Source organism: Rhinolophus hipposideros (genome assembly GCF_964194185.1).
Source record: "Rhinolophus hipposideros genome assembly, chromosome: X".
NCBI lineage: Eukaryota > Metazoa > Chordata > Mammalia > Chiroptera > Rhinolophidae > Rhinolophus > Rhinolophus hipposideros.
This window is the reverse complement of record NC_138046.1, coordinates 33,540,542-33,557,774: the sequence shown is the minus strand read 5'-3', so window position 1 is coordinate 33,557,774 and position 17,233 is coordinate 33,540,542. Positions and strand designations below refer to the sequence as shown.

General features: G+C 36.4%; 1 protein-coding gene across 18 annotated transcripts in view; it reads right to left on the bottom strand.

Moving 5' to 3' along the window:
• Positions 1-17,233, bottom strand: part of THOC2 (THO complex subunit 2) — a gene marked incomplete at its 3' end in the record, with an annotated part of 142,205 nt that overhangs the window by 95,698 nt on the left and 29,274 nt on the right. For 16 of the 18 annotated variants that reach the window (XR_013992946.1, XR_013992947.1, XR_013992948.1 and 13 more), the window contains exons 5-7: positions 14,675-14,745; positions 13,609-13,730; positions 12,913-13,046 (exon numbers count right to left, since the gene is read on the bottom strand). The exons of the other annotated variants lie outside the window; for them this stretch is intronic. Coding sequence is in view for 13 of the 16 variants with exons in the window: in XM_081042748.1 (XP_080898874.1) it covers positions 12,913-13,046; positions 13,609-13,730; positions 14,675-14,745 (327 nt within the window). The remainder of the gene's footprint in view (positions 1-12,912; positions 13,047-13,608; positions 13,731-14,674; positions 14,746-17,233) is intronic. 18 annotated transcript variants of the gene reach the window in all.

Here is a 17,233-nt window from a genome sequence, read left to right as displayed (position 1 = left end):
ATCATAGAATACCACCACACAGAAATAATAGACAACAACAAAAAGGCAAAGAAACAATGGAGACACAGTCTTTCCAGAAAACTAAAGATACAATGTCGGGAAATCCTCACATATCAATAATCACCCTAAATGTATATGGACTGAACCCACCAATAAAAAGGCACAGAGTAGCAGATTGGATCAAAAAACTAAACCCAACCATATGCTGTCTACAAGAGACACATCTAAGCTACAAGGACAAGCATAGACTCAAAGTGAAAGGGTGGAAATTGGCACTCCAAGCAAATGGTTTCCAGACAAAAATCAGGTGTACCATAATGATATCAGATGAAACAGACTTCAGGGTGAAAAAGGTAACAAGAGACAAAGATGGACATTTCATAATGCTAAAGTGGAATACACAACAAGACATAACAGTCATCAATATTTATGCCCCCAATCAGGGAGCAACGAAATATACCAAGCAACTACTAATAGAACAAAAGGGAGAAACTGACCAAAACACAATTATACTAGGGGACTTAAATACATCATTGACAGCTATGGATAGATCATCCAAACAGAAAATGAATAATGAAATAACAGCCCTAAATGACACATTAGATGAAATGGACATAATTGACATCTATAGAGCACTTCATCCTAAAACATCAGATTATACATTTTCTTCTAGTGTCCATGGAACATTCTCAAGGACAGACCACACATTGAGACATAAAATCAGCCTCAGCAAATTTGAGAAGACTGAAATCATACCAAGCATATTCTCTGATCACAAGACTTTGAAAATGGATATCAACTGAAGAAAGAAAACAGGAAGAAACACAAATACATGGAGATTACAAAATTTTTGGGATGCAGTGAAAGCAGTTTTAAAATGAAATTTATATCATTATAGGCCTATCTCAAGAAACAAGAAGAATCCCAAATACATATCCACATGTGACACCTTAAAGAACTAGAAAAGGAAGAACAAATGAAACCCAAGGTCAGCAGAAGAAAGGAGATAACAAAAATAAGAGCAGAACTAATGAAATAGAGAACAAAAAGACAATAGAAAAAATTAATGTGACAAAGAGCTGGTTCTTTGAAAAGACTAACAAAATTGACAAACCCTTGGCTAGACTCAGTAACATAAAAAGACAGAAGACACTAATTAACAAAATAAGAAATGAAAAAGTGGAAGTTATCACGGAAGTTTTCACCACAGAAATACAAATGATCATCCAAGAATACTATGAAGGACTATACGCCACCAAATTCAATAACCTAAAAGTGGACAAGTTCTTAGAAACATATAGCCTTCCTAGGCTGAACCATGAAGAACTAGAAAATCTAAACGGACCAATCACCAGTAACAAAATTGAGTCCATCATCCAACACCTTCCCAAAAGAAAAAGTCCCCGATCAGATGGCCTCACGAGTGAATTCTACCAAACGTTCAAAGAGGATCTAATACCAATCCTGCTCAAAGTCTTCCAAAAATTTTTTTCTGTTTTTCTGCCAATGGCATTTTTTAAAGAAATAGAACAAAAAATCATCAGATTTGTTTGGAACCACAAAAGACCCCGAATTGCCAAAGCAATCTTAAGAAAAAAGAACAATACTGGAGGTATTAAACTCCCTGACTTTAGCTTGTACTACAGGGCTACAATAATCAAAACAGCATGGTATTGGCAGAAAAACAGACACACAGACCAATGGAATAGAATTGAGAACCCAGAAATAAAACCACATTAATATGGACAGATAATTTTGACAAAGAAGCTAAAAACATACAATGGAGGAAAAACAGCCTCTTCAATAAATGGTGCTGGGAGAATTGGATAGCTACGTGCAAAAGAATGAAACTGGACTGCTATCTGTCACCATGTACCAAAATTAATTCAAAATGGATCAAAGACTTAAGCATAAGACCTGACACAATAAACTGCATAGAAAAAAACGTAGGTACTAAACTTAAGGACCTTGGGTTCAAAGAGCATTTTATGAATTTGACTCCAAAGGCAATGGAAGTAAAAACTAAAATAAACGAATGGGACTATATGAAACTTAAAAGCTTCTGCACAGCAAAAGAAACCATGGACAAAATAAAGAGGCAACCGACCGAATGGGAGAAGATTTTCGCAAACAGTTCCTCCGATAAGGGGCTAATACCCAAAATATACAAGGAACTCATGAAGCTCAACAATAAAGAAACAAACAACCTAATTGAAAAATGGGCAGAGGATCTGAAGAGACAAACCTCCAAAGAGGACTTACAAATGGCAAATAGACATATGAAAAAATGCTCAACATCACTAATCATCAGAGAAATGCAAATAAAAACCACAATGAGATATCACCTCACCCCAGTCAGAATGGCTATCATCAACAAGACAAATAGTAACAAGTGTTGGAGAAGCTATGGGGATAAAGGAACCCTCATACACTGTTGGTGGGAATGCAGACTGGTGCAGCCGTTATGGAAGGCAGTGTGGAGGTTCCTCAAAAAATTACGAATAGAATTACCATATGACCCAGCAATCCCTCTCCTGGGTATCTACCCAAAATATCTGAAAACATTTATACATAAAGACACGTGTTCTCCAATGTTCATTGCAGCTTTTTTTACGGTGGCCAAGACATGGAAACAACCAAAATGTCCTTCAATAGATGAATGGATAAAGAAGTTGTGGTATATATACACAATGGAATACTATTTGGCAGTACGGAAAGATGATACAGGAACATTTGTGACAACATGGATGGATCTTGAGAGTATAATGCTAAGCGAAATAAGTCAGACAGAAAAAGCTGAGAACCCTATGATGTCACTGATATGTGGTATATAAACCAAAAACAACAAAAGAACAAGACAAACAAATGAGAAACAAAAACTCATAGATACAGACAATAGTTTAGTGGTTACCAGAGGGTCACCACTGGTAGATGGGTGGGTGGAGGGAGATGAGGGTAAGGGGGATCAAATATATGGTGATGGAAAGAGAACTGAGTCTGGGTGGTGAACACACAATGGGATTTACATATGATGTAATACAGAATTGTACACCTGAAATCTATGTAATTTTACTAACAGTTGTCACCCCAATAAGTTACTAAAAAAAAAAAAAACCTCAGAAATTTGCTAAGTGACAGTCAAACTATTTCATACGCAATGAGACTCTAGTAAGAATCAGTAAGCTTGAAATGTCCAAAATAAATTGTTTTCTAATTGCAGCTATGGTGTGCTCAAGCATGTTAGAAAGGCTTTTATCCAACACAAGCATGGATAGTCACATGGTCTTGAGAGACATCATAAGCCTAGCTCCCTACCTCTATCACCAACTACATTAAGGAATATATATGTATGTACACACACACACACACACACAAATGCCTTTATGCCTTTTGAGAAACAAATAGAGAAACATACTGGATGGGAACAGTGGAAAAATAAAGAAATAGCCGACTTGTAATGGCCATGGATTCATTCTTTCATTTAAATAAACATTAAATAACTACCCACTGTGTGCCAGGTGCTTGTCATACGGAGATTAATAAAATATCTTCCCTACACTTGAGGAGAGTTCACACCTTTAGAATAATACGTCTTTGAAGAAATGCACTGAAAAGTAATTGAAATTTCCCCAAAGATGGACAAGAAGGCCAGCATATTAGAGCAATTGCAACCAGAGGCAAAAGGTATGATTAAAATGAAAATGGCTATTTTTAGGAACAGGTCAAACTGTGATTCTTAACAGAAAAAAAAAGGCCAAGGTAATATTGTAAACATGACTGGGAGAGATGTCTAGCCTGTACCTTTCAGACAAGAAAACAGAACAATAGCTTCAATCATCATGTTCCTGACAGAATGGACCTTGAGTCAGAGAAAAAACGTGTTTGAACAAAAGGACATCTTGCATCTAGAATTACTTTAGAAACAAGCTACGCTATGGTCTGAATGTTTGTGTCCCCCAGAATTCATATGTTGAAATTCTAATATCCAATGTGATGGTATTAGGAATTGGGCCCCTGGAAGGTAATTAGGTCATCAGAGCAGAGCTCTCATGAATGAGATTAATGCCCTTAAAAAAAAGAGTTCTGGGGCCCAGTGGCTCAGGCAGTTGGAGCTCAGTGCTCCTAATACCAAAGGCTGCTGGTTCGATTCCCACATAGGCCAGTGGGCTCTCAACCACAAGGTTGCTGGTTCAACTCCTCAACTCCCGCAAGGGATAGTGGGCTCTGTGCCCTGTAACTAAGATTGTATACGGCACCTTGAGCTGAGCTGCTGCTGAGCTTCCGGATGGCTCAGCTGGTTGGAGCGAGTCCTCTCAACCACAAGGTTAACGGTTCAACTCCAGCAAGGATTTGTGGGCTGTGCCCCCTGCAACTAACAACGGCAACTGGACCTGGAGTTGAACTACACCCTCCACAACTACGACTGAAAGGACAACAATTTGATTTGCAAAAATCCTGGAAGTACACACTGTTCCCCAAAGTCCTGTTCCCCTTCCCCAATAAAATATTTTTAAAAAGTTTCCTTGCCCCTCCCACCATGTGAGGATACAGCAAGAAGCCACCAGTCTCCAACTGAGAGCCTTACTCAGAACCCAAACATGCTAGTGCCCTGATCTTGGACTTCCAGCCTCCAGAACTGTGAGAAACACATTTTTGTTGTTTATAAGCCACCGAATCTGTCGTATTTTGTTACCACATAGCAGCCTGAATGAACTAAAATAGGCTAATGAAAACCTGTGATAGGTTATTTCTAGAACAGTATTGGCAAAACAAACGAAAAAAACCACAACTGCACGTCAAAGGCAAGAACCACCAGAGAACCAAGATGCAGAGAAATGCACTTAACAAAAAATTTAATTGTAAAAAATAAACTATGCTTGAGAAAACCAATTGCTGTCACCTTTTTCATGAAGAAAAACAACTTCTTCATAACTAGTGTGTAGTAAAGAAACTTTCAATAAAGCAAAAACTTAGGTAAATGAGGCAGTCAACTGGCTTCCATTTCAAAGGGATAGGAGAGAGCTGACACAATAAGATGCTTCTAAGCTGAATGGCCTTCATATTCAAACTGGTCCAAAGATAAAATACTAAATATACTCGATAATGTAGTCAAAGGGATTAAATGTCCCATAATCTGCCCAAGAATAAAATCATCTGGCTTGGGGTTTTACTTAGTTTTTAATGTTTCAGTGGTCACTTGAGAAGGTACCAAGAGGACTTACGAGACTGAAGGGGCAGAGACTCTCACCTTATCGTTCCCCATTCCCAGCCAAATCTACAGTCTTGGATACCAGGCAACAAATGAAGGTTCTGGGGGGGAGGGGGGTGGTGAAGAGGGCTCTGATTCTGGGTAAGAAGAGATAGATCCTAAGCCAAAACATCCTGGACTACTACATCCAAAACCAGGAAGAACCATTTTCACTCTCCAAAACTAAACTCAAGTAAGCTAGCTCCATGACTAACTTTCAGCCAGAACATTTGATTTAGAGCAGGAATCAGCATACTATGGCCTGTGGATCAACTCTATCAGGTTTTTGTCATAAAGGTTTCCTAGAACACAGACATACACTCATTTATTTCCATATTGCCTATGGGTGCCAATGACAGTTGAGTAGTTGCAACAAAAACCACAAGTCCTATAAAGCAAATATATATACTTATATACATATATATACAGAATACAATATATATGTATATATATATGTATATATGTGTGTATATATATAATCTTGCTGCTTAGAGACAAAGTTTGCTGACCACTAATTTAGAAGAAAAGGGAAGAACATTTTTAGCTATTATTTTTTTGAAGCTCATTCACTAGAGTACTTATAGTTTAGTTCAGCAATCACAGGGGTCCACCTCTGATATACTTTCCTCCAATTTATGAAAGAAACTTTTTGCCAACTTGATTCAGGGATCATTTGTGTGGGGTCTATGACTTGGCAGCTGAAGAGCCTAAACTAATCACTATCCATTCGTATTTAATACGTTTTTCAAATTTAGTATCATACTTGAAATCATAACCACCATGCAGACTCATAATAGTTCTACTCCCCTGCTTGCTCATGAAGTAAATAGCTCCAGACTATCTAACAGGATATAAACACTGTTTGTTTTTTTCTTTCATATTTAGGATATAAACATTTTGACATGTCAGAATCATTCAGGGAGCAAATGACTATCATTTAATTAAAGGATGATAAATAAGGTTTTCTCCTTATTCAACCAAGTACACTGAAATGTAAATGTATCTAAAATGCATACCTCCCAAACTAGATATCCATTCTGCTTATGGCTGGTGAAGGAGATCAGAACTGAGATAGCTCTGTATGAGGTATTATCTGTCTAAATTGCTCCTAAACAGAATACAATGGGAATAAACAAGGGGAAACATCAAAAAATTCCATGAAAAATACTATGTTGTGTCAGTGAACTGCTCTGGCCAGATGAGACAAAGCCTTCACATAGCTTCCACTGAAAGGAATCCAACACATTCTAATACTCATTGGAATTAGAAGTCTTAACCTCAATTTTCATATCAATGAAAAATTCCTGGCCAGAGCATCAAAATGGTGGTGTGAGGTGAGTCTCCATAAAACTCCCCTGGAATTTACAACTAATCAAACAACAATAACTCCACAAAGGACTCCCTGCACAGCATACAGGCAAGACGAAGAGGCCCACTACTGAATTCACCTAAAGGTGGGAGAATCGCGCGAGCCAGGGAGGAGGGAAGGGAGAAATGCGAAGACAGAGCCGCATGGGTGCAGGACGCAGACCTAGCTCAGTGCTCCGAGCTCGCTGCATCCCGGAACTACCGCAGCTGTGGGAGAGGGAAGAACTCGGACTGCTAGGCCTCCGCTTATGGCCCACAGGACTGAGGAGGCAGCATATAACACGGCTGAACCCAACGCTCACAGCAGAGACCTCGGAGAAAAGACTGAAGGAAGAAGGCTGAAAACGGTGGTGTAAGCCCTCACTGTCCAGCAGAGAATGGAAGCCTTAGGCACTGAGAGTAGCCGCCCCCTCCCTACCCTCCCAGAACTCCCCCCACCCCGCCCGGAGCAAGAAGGGGAACAGTAGCAGTGTCAGATCAAAAGAACAGAATATTTGCTGTTCTGAGAACTGTGAACCGCAGACACAGATTCACAGCCCAACTAGTTCCGGCAAAGGGGAGAGAGCTGTGGAAGAAGATCAGCTGTGGTGGTGGTCACCGCCATTGCTCTGGGCCACCTCTCACAACTCACCCCGCCCCTGGCCCCACCTATACTGGCGGATCCCTGCAGGAGTAAACAGAACTGCTGAAACATATGGGCTCTGAATCTGGTGCAGAAAGAGCTTTGGAACTTCAAAAGCTCTCCGCACCCCCACAGGGACATGATGCCCTATGACCCAGGCGAACTGTTAACAGAAGAGAAGCCTGTCTCCCTGGGAATCCCCCCATTGTGTGAGAAGCTGAAATAGTGCAGAGAAAACATAGCACTACTGTGTGAGAGAGGAAAAAAAAGGCTGCAGTCTGAGAGAAAATAAAACATTCTACCAACAAGTATTGGAAAACAAAAGAAAGACCTCTTCCTATCAATCTGTTGCAGAAGCCACTCCTGTAGATGTCTAGGAAGAGAAATAATAAATCAGTAATTGCCAAGAATAACCAAGGCAACAAGATAGCTCAGAAAGAAAGTGAAGTCTCCAGAAAAGGAACTTATAAAGATATGGAAATATGTGACTTAAATGACAGAGAATTCAACATTGCAGTTCTGAAAAAACTCAACGAGATGCAAGAAAACACAGACAGGCAATTTAATGAACTCAGAAACGCAATCAAACAACAACATGAGCATTTTACGAAAGAGATTGAAATTTTAAAAAAGAACCAAATAGAATTTCTGGAGATTAAGAACTCAATAGAAGAAATTAAGAATGAAATAACCAGCTTAGGTAGTAGAGTTGACCAGATGGAGGAAAGAATCAGTGACATTGAAGATTGAATCCTGGAAATTATACAGATGGAAGAAGAAAGAGACTTGAGACTTAAAAGAAATGAAAGAACTCTACAAGAACCTTCTGACTCCATCAGAAAGAGCAATATAAGAATACCAGAAGGAAAAGAAAGAGAGAAGGGAACAGAGAATATATTCAAACAAATTGTTGATGAGAACTTCCCAAAGTTGTGGACAGAACTGGACACTCGAATCCAAGAAGCAAATAGAACACCTAATTACCTCAATCCCAACAGGCCTTCTCCAAGGCACATTGTATTGAAGCTGTCTAAAATCAACGACAAAGAAAGAATCCTCAAGGCAGTCGGGGAAAAGAAGACGGTAACCTACAAAGGAAAGTCCATTAGACTATCATCAGATTATTCAGCAGACTCTACAAACCAGGAAGGAGTGGAACCAAATATTCAAACTATTGAAAGAGAAATTATGAGCCAAGAATAATATATCCAGCAAAGTTATCCTTTAGATATGAAGGAGGAATAAAGACCTTTCCAGACATACAAAAGCTGAGGGAATTTTCTAATACACGACCTGCACTAACTACAAGAAATACTAAAGGAGGCTATTCGACCACCATCAACAGGGACAATTTGTGGCAACATAAAAAGTGGGAGAGTAACGGCCTGAACAGGAATATGGGAATGGAGAAAGTAAGCATGCTGAAGAAAATGAAATACTCTAAATGTCAAACTTTTTTTTACATAAACTTAAGGGTAATCACTCAAAAAAATTCAGAACTGAAATATATACTGTAATAAAAGAAGAAACAGGGAAACATCGTAGAATACCACCACACAGAAATAATAGACAACAAAAACACTGCCAGAGCAACCTTTATCCTTAATTTAATTAATTTGACTGTATTAATTGATCTTAGTTTTTGGAGAGCTCTTTGTATCTTATGATGTTTAGCATCTGTTCATGAACATGAACATATTTTCAGATAGATGGCACTCAATGTGACATCTCAGCTAATTTGTTCTATGCGTATCAGAAGTAGATCAGACAACTCTAAAGATTCCACACATCCTACTCATTAACCTGATAAAGGTAGAAGGTAAAATGCTGTCATGTTACAAGACAAGAGAATGTACCAATTATCACCAATTGTCCTATTTAACAGTTAAGAAATCCTAGGATGGAGTACATTTAGGGAAAATTCTCCCATATATATTTGAACCCAGGCCCCTACCATGCAAATAGGAGGTACAAATTGCTCCCTAACTGTAATTTAATCATCCATTCATTGAGAAATGTTTCTGCAGCTATGTCAGCAGCTCTGCAAGTTCATTTGCATAACTGTCCTGTACTGATACTGTGGTTGCACATCTTGCGAAATGCTCCTAATGTAGGGAATGAGGTGACTCCAGTCTAAAATGTTAGTACTTGTAGTTCCTGAGTAGTATTGTTGCTACAATTGTGTTTGAAATACTGACACTGAATTTTTTTAGCTAGATAAATGATATTTATTGCATCTTTTCATTAGTCATTTCAATACAAATTTTTTTGAGCTCGCTTTTTTTTACATTTTCCATAATAAAAACAAAAACAAAACTGATACATAGTTTTAATTTGAAAGTGATGACACCAGGTAACAGCAAGGTGCAATCAATATCAATTCTGCCCAAAGACCAAGACCAACTTTGGTGAAGAAGTAAAGCAACTGGAACTCGCATACATTAATGGTAGGAATACCAAATAGTACAACCGCTTAGGAAAACAGTTTTGTAAATTTTTATGCAGCTACCTATATACTTGTCACGCAATGAGAGATTATACTCCTACGTATTTACCAGAAGAAATAAAAATATACTGTATTTTGATAACAACAACTTTTAGTCCAATGATTACAGTTTATTCATAATAGTAAAGTAGGCCAAATAGGACTTGGTAAAGAATTGTGTTGCTTATAAGTTATACGTCAATAAAGCTTATTTTAAAAATATATGAAGTAGTTATTTGCAAGAAAAGGCATGGATTCCAGAAATTCTATTGCTGCAAATCTCTAAGAACTCATTTTGTCATTATGTAGCTTGGGGAGGATCACTCTAGAAGTTCTCAAATTCTATGTCTTATTTCAGAATCTCTGCCTGAAATTACTGATGGACACAGTACATATGACATCTATATAAACCTGGGAATATGTAGACGTTAGCAGAGAGATAAGGAAAAAGTATGCCAAATCCATGCTATTAATACTTTTTTGTTAGGTTTCTGAAAAATTTTATATAAAATGGTTACCAGGGGGTAAGGGGGGAGAGGGTGGTAGAAGAGAGTAAATGGGGTCAAATATATGGTGATGGAAGGAGAATTGACTCTGGTGAACACACAATGTGATATACAGATAATGTATTATGGAATTGTACATTTAAAACCTATGTAATCTTACTAACCATTGTCAGCCCAATAAATTTTAATTAAAAAGAAAAAAAATCCTTTTTCAGGCAATGGGGGAGATCAGGGAGTCAGCCAGCCAGACAAAAACTAGCACTGAGCCAGGAAGATGAACTTTTTAAAATCCTTCATGTCAGGGGATAAAAGGGTAAGAATCACTATAAACTCTACCAGAAAGGGGGAAAGATTCATTCATTTTTCAACAATCATTTATTCAGCACCTATTTACCTACCAGGCACTGAGATCAGAGGTACTAAACAAAATAGACAAAAACTCTTGTCCTCATGGAGCTTACATTCCAGTGGGAGACGGGAATAAAATACATTGCATGTTATATGGTGGTCAGTGCACAGAAGAAAAAGAGTGAATGACAGGGAGTGTAGAGGGGTAACTAGGGACGGCTACACTGAGGAGGCGACATTTGAGTGCTTCTGACCTAGCGTGCTTCATAGTACACTTGATGGACTAGAATAGAGTTTTAGCCCAAGAAATCAAATTGTATACACTCATGGAATACCCATGTGTATCATGAACTTGCAGTTGTGATTGCCACTATTCTTCAGAGACAGTAACATAAACTATTCTCTATGAGAGCAAAGTTCAAGAAAAGAAAGTAATGTACCTTTTCCCAGTTAGATAAAAGCACACGTCCAAGAAAATTCCTTTTTGAAATGTTCCTAAAATAACAAAGGACTAAAAATGTATAAACTCACAAAGACAAAAAAATAGAAGAAACAGACAGAAAAGAGATGTCAACAAATAGGCAGGTAAAGTAAAAACAAAAACAGCTAATGAACTTACAGAGCACGTAACTTTTATATGGGAATACCATCTTAAGAAAGTACATGGCAGGATACAAGGAAAGACAAATCTACAGTAAAGCAGTACTGACAAGCATCTCAAGCTAGATCAAAGTGCTGCAGGAAAAATGTAGAGCCTACCATGGAAAGAATAGAAAGGAAAACCTACAGGAGGATTTTTTTTAAATGGGTCACTGCTACACAGGTAAGCAAGAGCCCTGCAGCCCTGAAGGATTGCCAGTCTTGATGTAAGCTGACAACAGGAGGAAGTAGCAAAGAGTAGTAAATCAGCTGCAGAACTAGACTTACTTCAAAGAAAAGGATAAATATAAACTAAAAGTTCCTTACCTTCTGTACCTGTTAGTCACCCAAAGCCTACCTTAAAAACAGAAATGACTGCATAGGTTTCAAGTGTACAATTCTATAAAATATCATCTATGTATCACATTATGTGGTCACCACCCTGAGTCAGTTCTCCTTCCATCACCTTATATTTGAACCCCTTTACCCTCTTCTACCATTTCCCCTTCCCCCTTACCCTCTGGTAACCACTAAACTATTGTCTGTGTTTTGTTGACTATTGTCACCCCAATAAATTTTAATTAAAAAAAACAGCAATGACTGTAATAAATCTATTTTTATATGGATTCCTACACATAACATTGAAAGAAGGGGATAAGGATTGGGACACCTCCTCTCTCTCTTTTAGTCATACATAAATGTCAAAAACAGAGAAAAAACTAAAAAGTTGAGCAAAACCACACCCTAAAATATAATCAGTAAAGTAGGGAATATGACTTATTCAACAAGTCTCAAAACCTAAGACATCTAGGTGTTGCAAAATCTTCCCTAAGACAGCACAGTACCTAACAAACAATAGCAAAAATTCTTTCCATTGTTGAAAAATCAGGATATTACCCTATTTTCTACCATTCATTCCTTCTTTCTATAGAAGCCAACTATTTCCTCCAAATGCTCAATGCAAACAGAATAAATTCTTAATGTCTTAAAAAGTACAAATTGGTAATTACAAAATAGTTACGGAGATGTAAAAAATATAGCACAGGGAAAATAGTCAATAATACGATAATAATTGTGTGTAGTGCCAGGTGGGTACTAGTCTTAAATTACATAAATGTCTTACCACTATGCTGTACATCTGAAATTAGTGTCAAATAATATTGAAAAATAAAATCCACAAAAAAAGAATAAATTCTATTTAAAAGATAGGGAGAATAACACTTTCCTATCAGTTACATTTTTACATCTGTTGCACTAATTTTAAGATTGTTGTAAATATAAAATAAGGTGTGTATAAAAGTCCCTTGTAAAGGTATTTTTAAAATCAAGTTCTAAAGAACTAAACATCTCCACATTTCCAAAGTTCAAACCAAAGAGTTTATTATACTTTCATATTTGATGACTTATTTCCTGCTTGCTATAAGATTATTAAGAAATAATTAAAAATAGAAATACTAGACAGAACAGAAACTAATACAAACACCACAGGTAACAGTGACAAAAAAAAAAATTTCATAGATATCATCCCAAATTTATTACTATTGATAAAATCTTAAAAGTACAAGGTGGACACTTCTGTCATTTCTTAATTTTAAAAAAAGTTAGGGCATGCGCTCATTTCTTCATTATGGATATTATCCACAGTTTAAAAAAAATTATCTTAGTAACACATACTATATATCAATATATATCTTACCTATTAAAGATTTGATATTTTCTAAGATTAAATCACTAGTAATATTTCCAGATAAATCTTGCCCCAATTCAGCAATCAGTTTGGCATAACCTTCATTCTCTTCTCTTAACAAATTGAATTTTTGCTGCTTATAACTGAAAGTAGATAAACATCATAAGGGGATAAAATTAACTTCAATTAACAAGCTTACATACGAGTAATGTATTCTTCTCATTGAATTTTCTTATCTCTATTATATACAACAACCATAAGAATAGTTGTTGGAAGTTTACCTCTTTGCATGTCTTTTAGGATAGAAAATAACAGTGGTTCATAAGGGACATTCCAATGTTAATTACACAGAGAAAACCAGAACACAAGGAAAGGATATTGCTAATCCCAAGAAACAAAAACATATCACTATTTCCATCATTGACTAAGAATATACCCTAGAGTACAGCCGCAGTTGTAAATTATTTTATTGGTACTAATAAAAGTACTTAATGTTATTTTAACTTCTAATATGGAAAAAAAAATTAACATTGGTTTCACACAGGCACTCAGTCACAGGCTACTTTTCAAAGGAAGAAACAAAGGACACATGCTAACAGTAACAAAAAATCTTCAAACTGCCCTTCGAAACTTCTAGAATTTAAAATTAGAATTAAAACACATACTCAGGTACTTGATCTGCCACATAAAAATATATGTACTTACAAGAGCTTTGTCTTGATTTTAACTGACTTTTGATTGAATTGCTGTGATTGTTTGATAAGCCCTAATGATTCCAATGTTTCTGGATCCAACCGTTCCTTTAGAACTGTGTCTGAAACTAAATACTGCATTAAAAAATATTAAAGGCCATTTATTACTCAGCATTCCAACTATGCATCCACAATCTTAAATATACTCAAAGTAATTAATAAAAATATTAGGTTGGTGCAAAAGTAATTGCAGTTTAAAAGGTTAAAAATAATAGCTAAAACCTCAATTACTTTTGCTTCAACCTAATATTAACATCACATTATGTATGCCAACTTATAATTTTTAAAAACAGTAGGAACTTGAACAAAAATGATGACTCTCCCAATACTGAAAAGTATAACATATAGCTCTTTTTAAAAAACTCACTTAAAAAGTATATGCATGCTGTACACGACCTACAAATGAGAAGAATACAGATGAAATTCTGATTAAAACTGAGTCTGTCGATTGAACTTCTTTAAGATAATACAGCACTTAAATCTTCTTTGGTTTCTACTGTTTAAGTCAAATGAATTCTATCTAGTACAACAAAGACAAGGACATTCTTCAGGTCTGAGTAGTGGTATTTCTCCTTGGTTCTAAATTTAGGAACATAAAATGGTTTACTAGACAATGATTATAACAAGTTCTAGAATTTATTATTTTTAAACTACCTCCATTCTTTTTCTCCTTTCCTAATAAAGAATTTATGAAAAATTGTTTAGTTTAAAAGCTGTTCACATCATTTCTACTCACTTGATAGATGCTTACCTTTTATTTAGTTAGAAACTTACTAGGTCAGGAATACCACCAAAGGTTTCATATATGTATAGATAGTTTAAATGATATGGTAGCATGCCGATTTCATAGAAATAATTATCATGTCTAATTTTACAAAGCATTCTATTTCAAAACCCAAATCTCACCTTATAATGAATAGTCAACTGAATGTCGATATCCTTCTCCATTAACATGATTAACTGTGATTACAATTGTTCAATGTAAAATTTAGAAAGGAAAAGTATGTTTTAAAACTTACCAAACACGCTAATACCAATTGTGTAAAATAGTCTCTTTTGCTTTTTTCTTCTAAACAATTTGTCTCAATATCTATAATGACAAAGGAAAAAATGAAAGTTTGATTGATTTTTCTACTCCAGCACTGTAATAAGATACTTATTTTCTTTAAAACTAGCTTATTTACAAATGCCTCATTCTTAATTGGGGGGAAAATTTTAAACTGTGGTAAATCTGAGCTGTCCTTCATATGCATATGTATCCTTAGCATTGATTTCTCCTGATACTGGAGACTGAACATGTCACCAATGACATATCCATAAAATGGTGATTTGATTACAAAGAAGCTATGTGCTATGGCACTGGAAGCAACAAGGTTTCAAAAAAATATATTGTTTTCAGGAATGGAAACATTCAAGCAAAGTTTCAATGACCACATGCCAGAGATGCTGAAGAAGAGATTCCTTTCTTAGGTGGAAAGTTGAACTGGGTAACAAGAAAGACTTCTTCTAATACTAAACATTCCATTACTCATGAAGATGAAACCCTTGACAGTGGCCACCTTGGTACCATGTACCATGTTCCAACCAGGCTACCTTGCCACCAACTCTATGAAAAGACAGTATTAAAAGATGTTTTTAACATCTTATTTTGAATTACAATTCCAGGTAGCAAACAAATCTATTCAAGATTTTTGTTTTCTTCCTAAATATTAAAAAAAATTTTGAGACCTCCTTGAGCTTCAGTAACTACTGAGCTTCAGTAACTATTCAGAAAATTTGTCAAGCAATGTTCTGATCTTAAGTACGGAGGAATAAAAGAATTACCTCTAAATGCCAAGCACCAAAAATTTCAACCAGGATTGGCAGGACTGATTACCAGGTTGATCTCAGGATCATTTCTTTAACTGATTATATGCTATTGTCCTATTTTTAAAGCCAACTCATAATTTAGAATGTGCTACAAAAAGAGGTACCAATTTTAGTGATGTAATAAAAATGGTCCTCAAAGGGTTCTAGGGTTCTCCCCAAAAAGATGCCCTACCACTGCTTTGCTTCAGTTTACCTTCTATTGCCATCACTGAGAATCAAATGAGAAGGACAATTATCATCAAACATATCTACATTTTCATGGCCCTTCTCCACTTTCCCTTCTTGGACAGTGCCATTTCCCAATATCCTGGCCACTGTAGCTGAGCACACAGTCAGCTCAAGTGTATTAAAGGAATTTCAGGTGTAATTTATGCAATGTAAATTGCAGTCAAATTTCAATCTCTCAATAAGATTTTTAATCCGTGTATGTCTCATCAATTCCTTCGAGGAACTCCTAGTTGTCACCCATTATCTGGTCTTCTAGTCCCTCCTCAGCCTAGAACTTCAAGGGTACTGATCTTGAGGGATCGGGACTAAACTGGGCCCATTCTTTTAACCAACATATATCTACAGTCCAAGGCCCTAAAGTCCCTAAGCTCTCCCCCCAAAGTTCCTAAAATCAGAGCACCTGGGTGGCAGGTTCATCCTCTTCAAGTCAAGTCTGCTCTCCTCTTAGCCATCTAACATGATTAAGATACCGTTCTCTGGGTTCTAACCATGTTAGGAAATACTTTATTAGGACCTCAGTAAATTTCTTAGCTGAGCTATCTCAACAATCAATACAGAATTCTTAGTATCCCAATTATGTTTTCCCTGTTTTCTTAATCCTTTTTTGTCCTAACTCATGAAACCGTTCTAATAAATTCATTCATTATTTCTGTCTCCTCAACCTTAAATCAGTACCTAATAAGTTCTCTTTAATTTCCTCTATGGTTTCACTAAAAAGCCCTCAGCCATTTGCAACTCTAGGTCCCAGTTACACCAATGATCTACCCAAGCTCAGAGGTCCCATTAGCACATCAAGTTATATCAGACTCCCCCTTTAAGGTTAATATAGATCTCAGGCCCCCTCAGAAAATTGTTATCTTAATTAGGAAGGTGCAGCACTCATTTGTCACATAACTGTTAAAATATTATTAAAACAACATGATGTAGTAAAAAGATCTGGAACCAAAAAGCCTCAGGTTCAAATCCTGCTTTACTGGCTATGTGGCCTTAAAAAAAAAAAAAAAAAAGTCACTTCTCTGAGCTTCAATTTTCTGATCTATACATCTACCTTACACAAGTTGCTGTGAGGATTAAAATGAAACTAAATGTTTAATACAATGCCTAGAACATAGAAAGTGCTCCAAAAATGGTACCTATATTATTATTACTATTATCATCATTGTTATCATTATTATCACCATCATCGTTATTATTAGAGATAGCTCATGTTCTTACTGCTATTCCCCTACCTTGATTCAAGGGGTCACCCTTGGATCATGTTTTTTCTGCCAAGGGTGGGGGTGGGTGAGTGAGGGGGCAGGTGAGGGAAATTCTCTTTCCAAGTGTGCCGTCCTAATGTTGCTTGTAAAAATGGGCTGGATAGGCTAAAAGAAATTTCCCAAGAGCAACCAATCATCATCTTCATGAATTCATGTTACTAGTAAAAAGCAATGACTTGTAACAATAATTCGTATTACTAAATAACTATGAAGGGAACTATA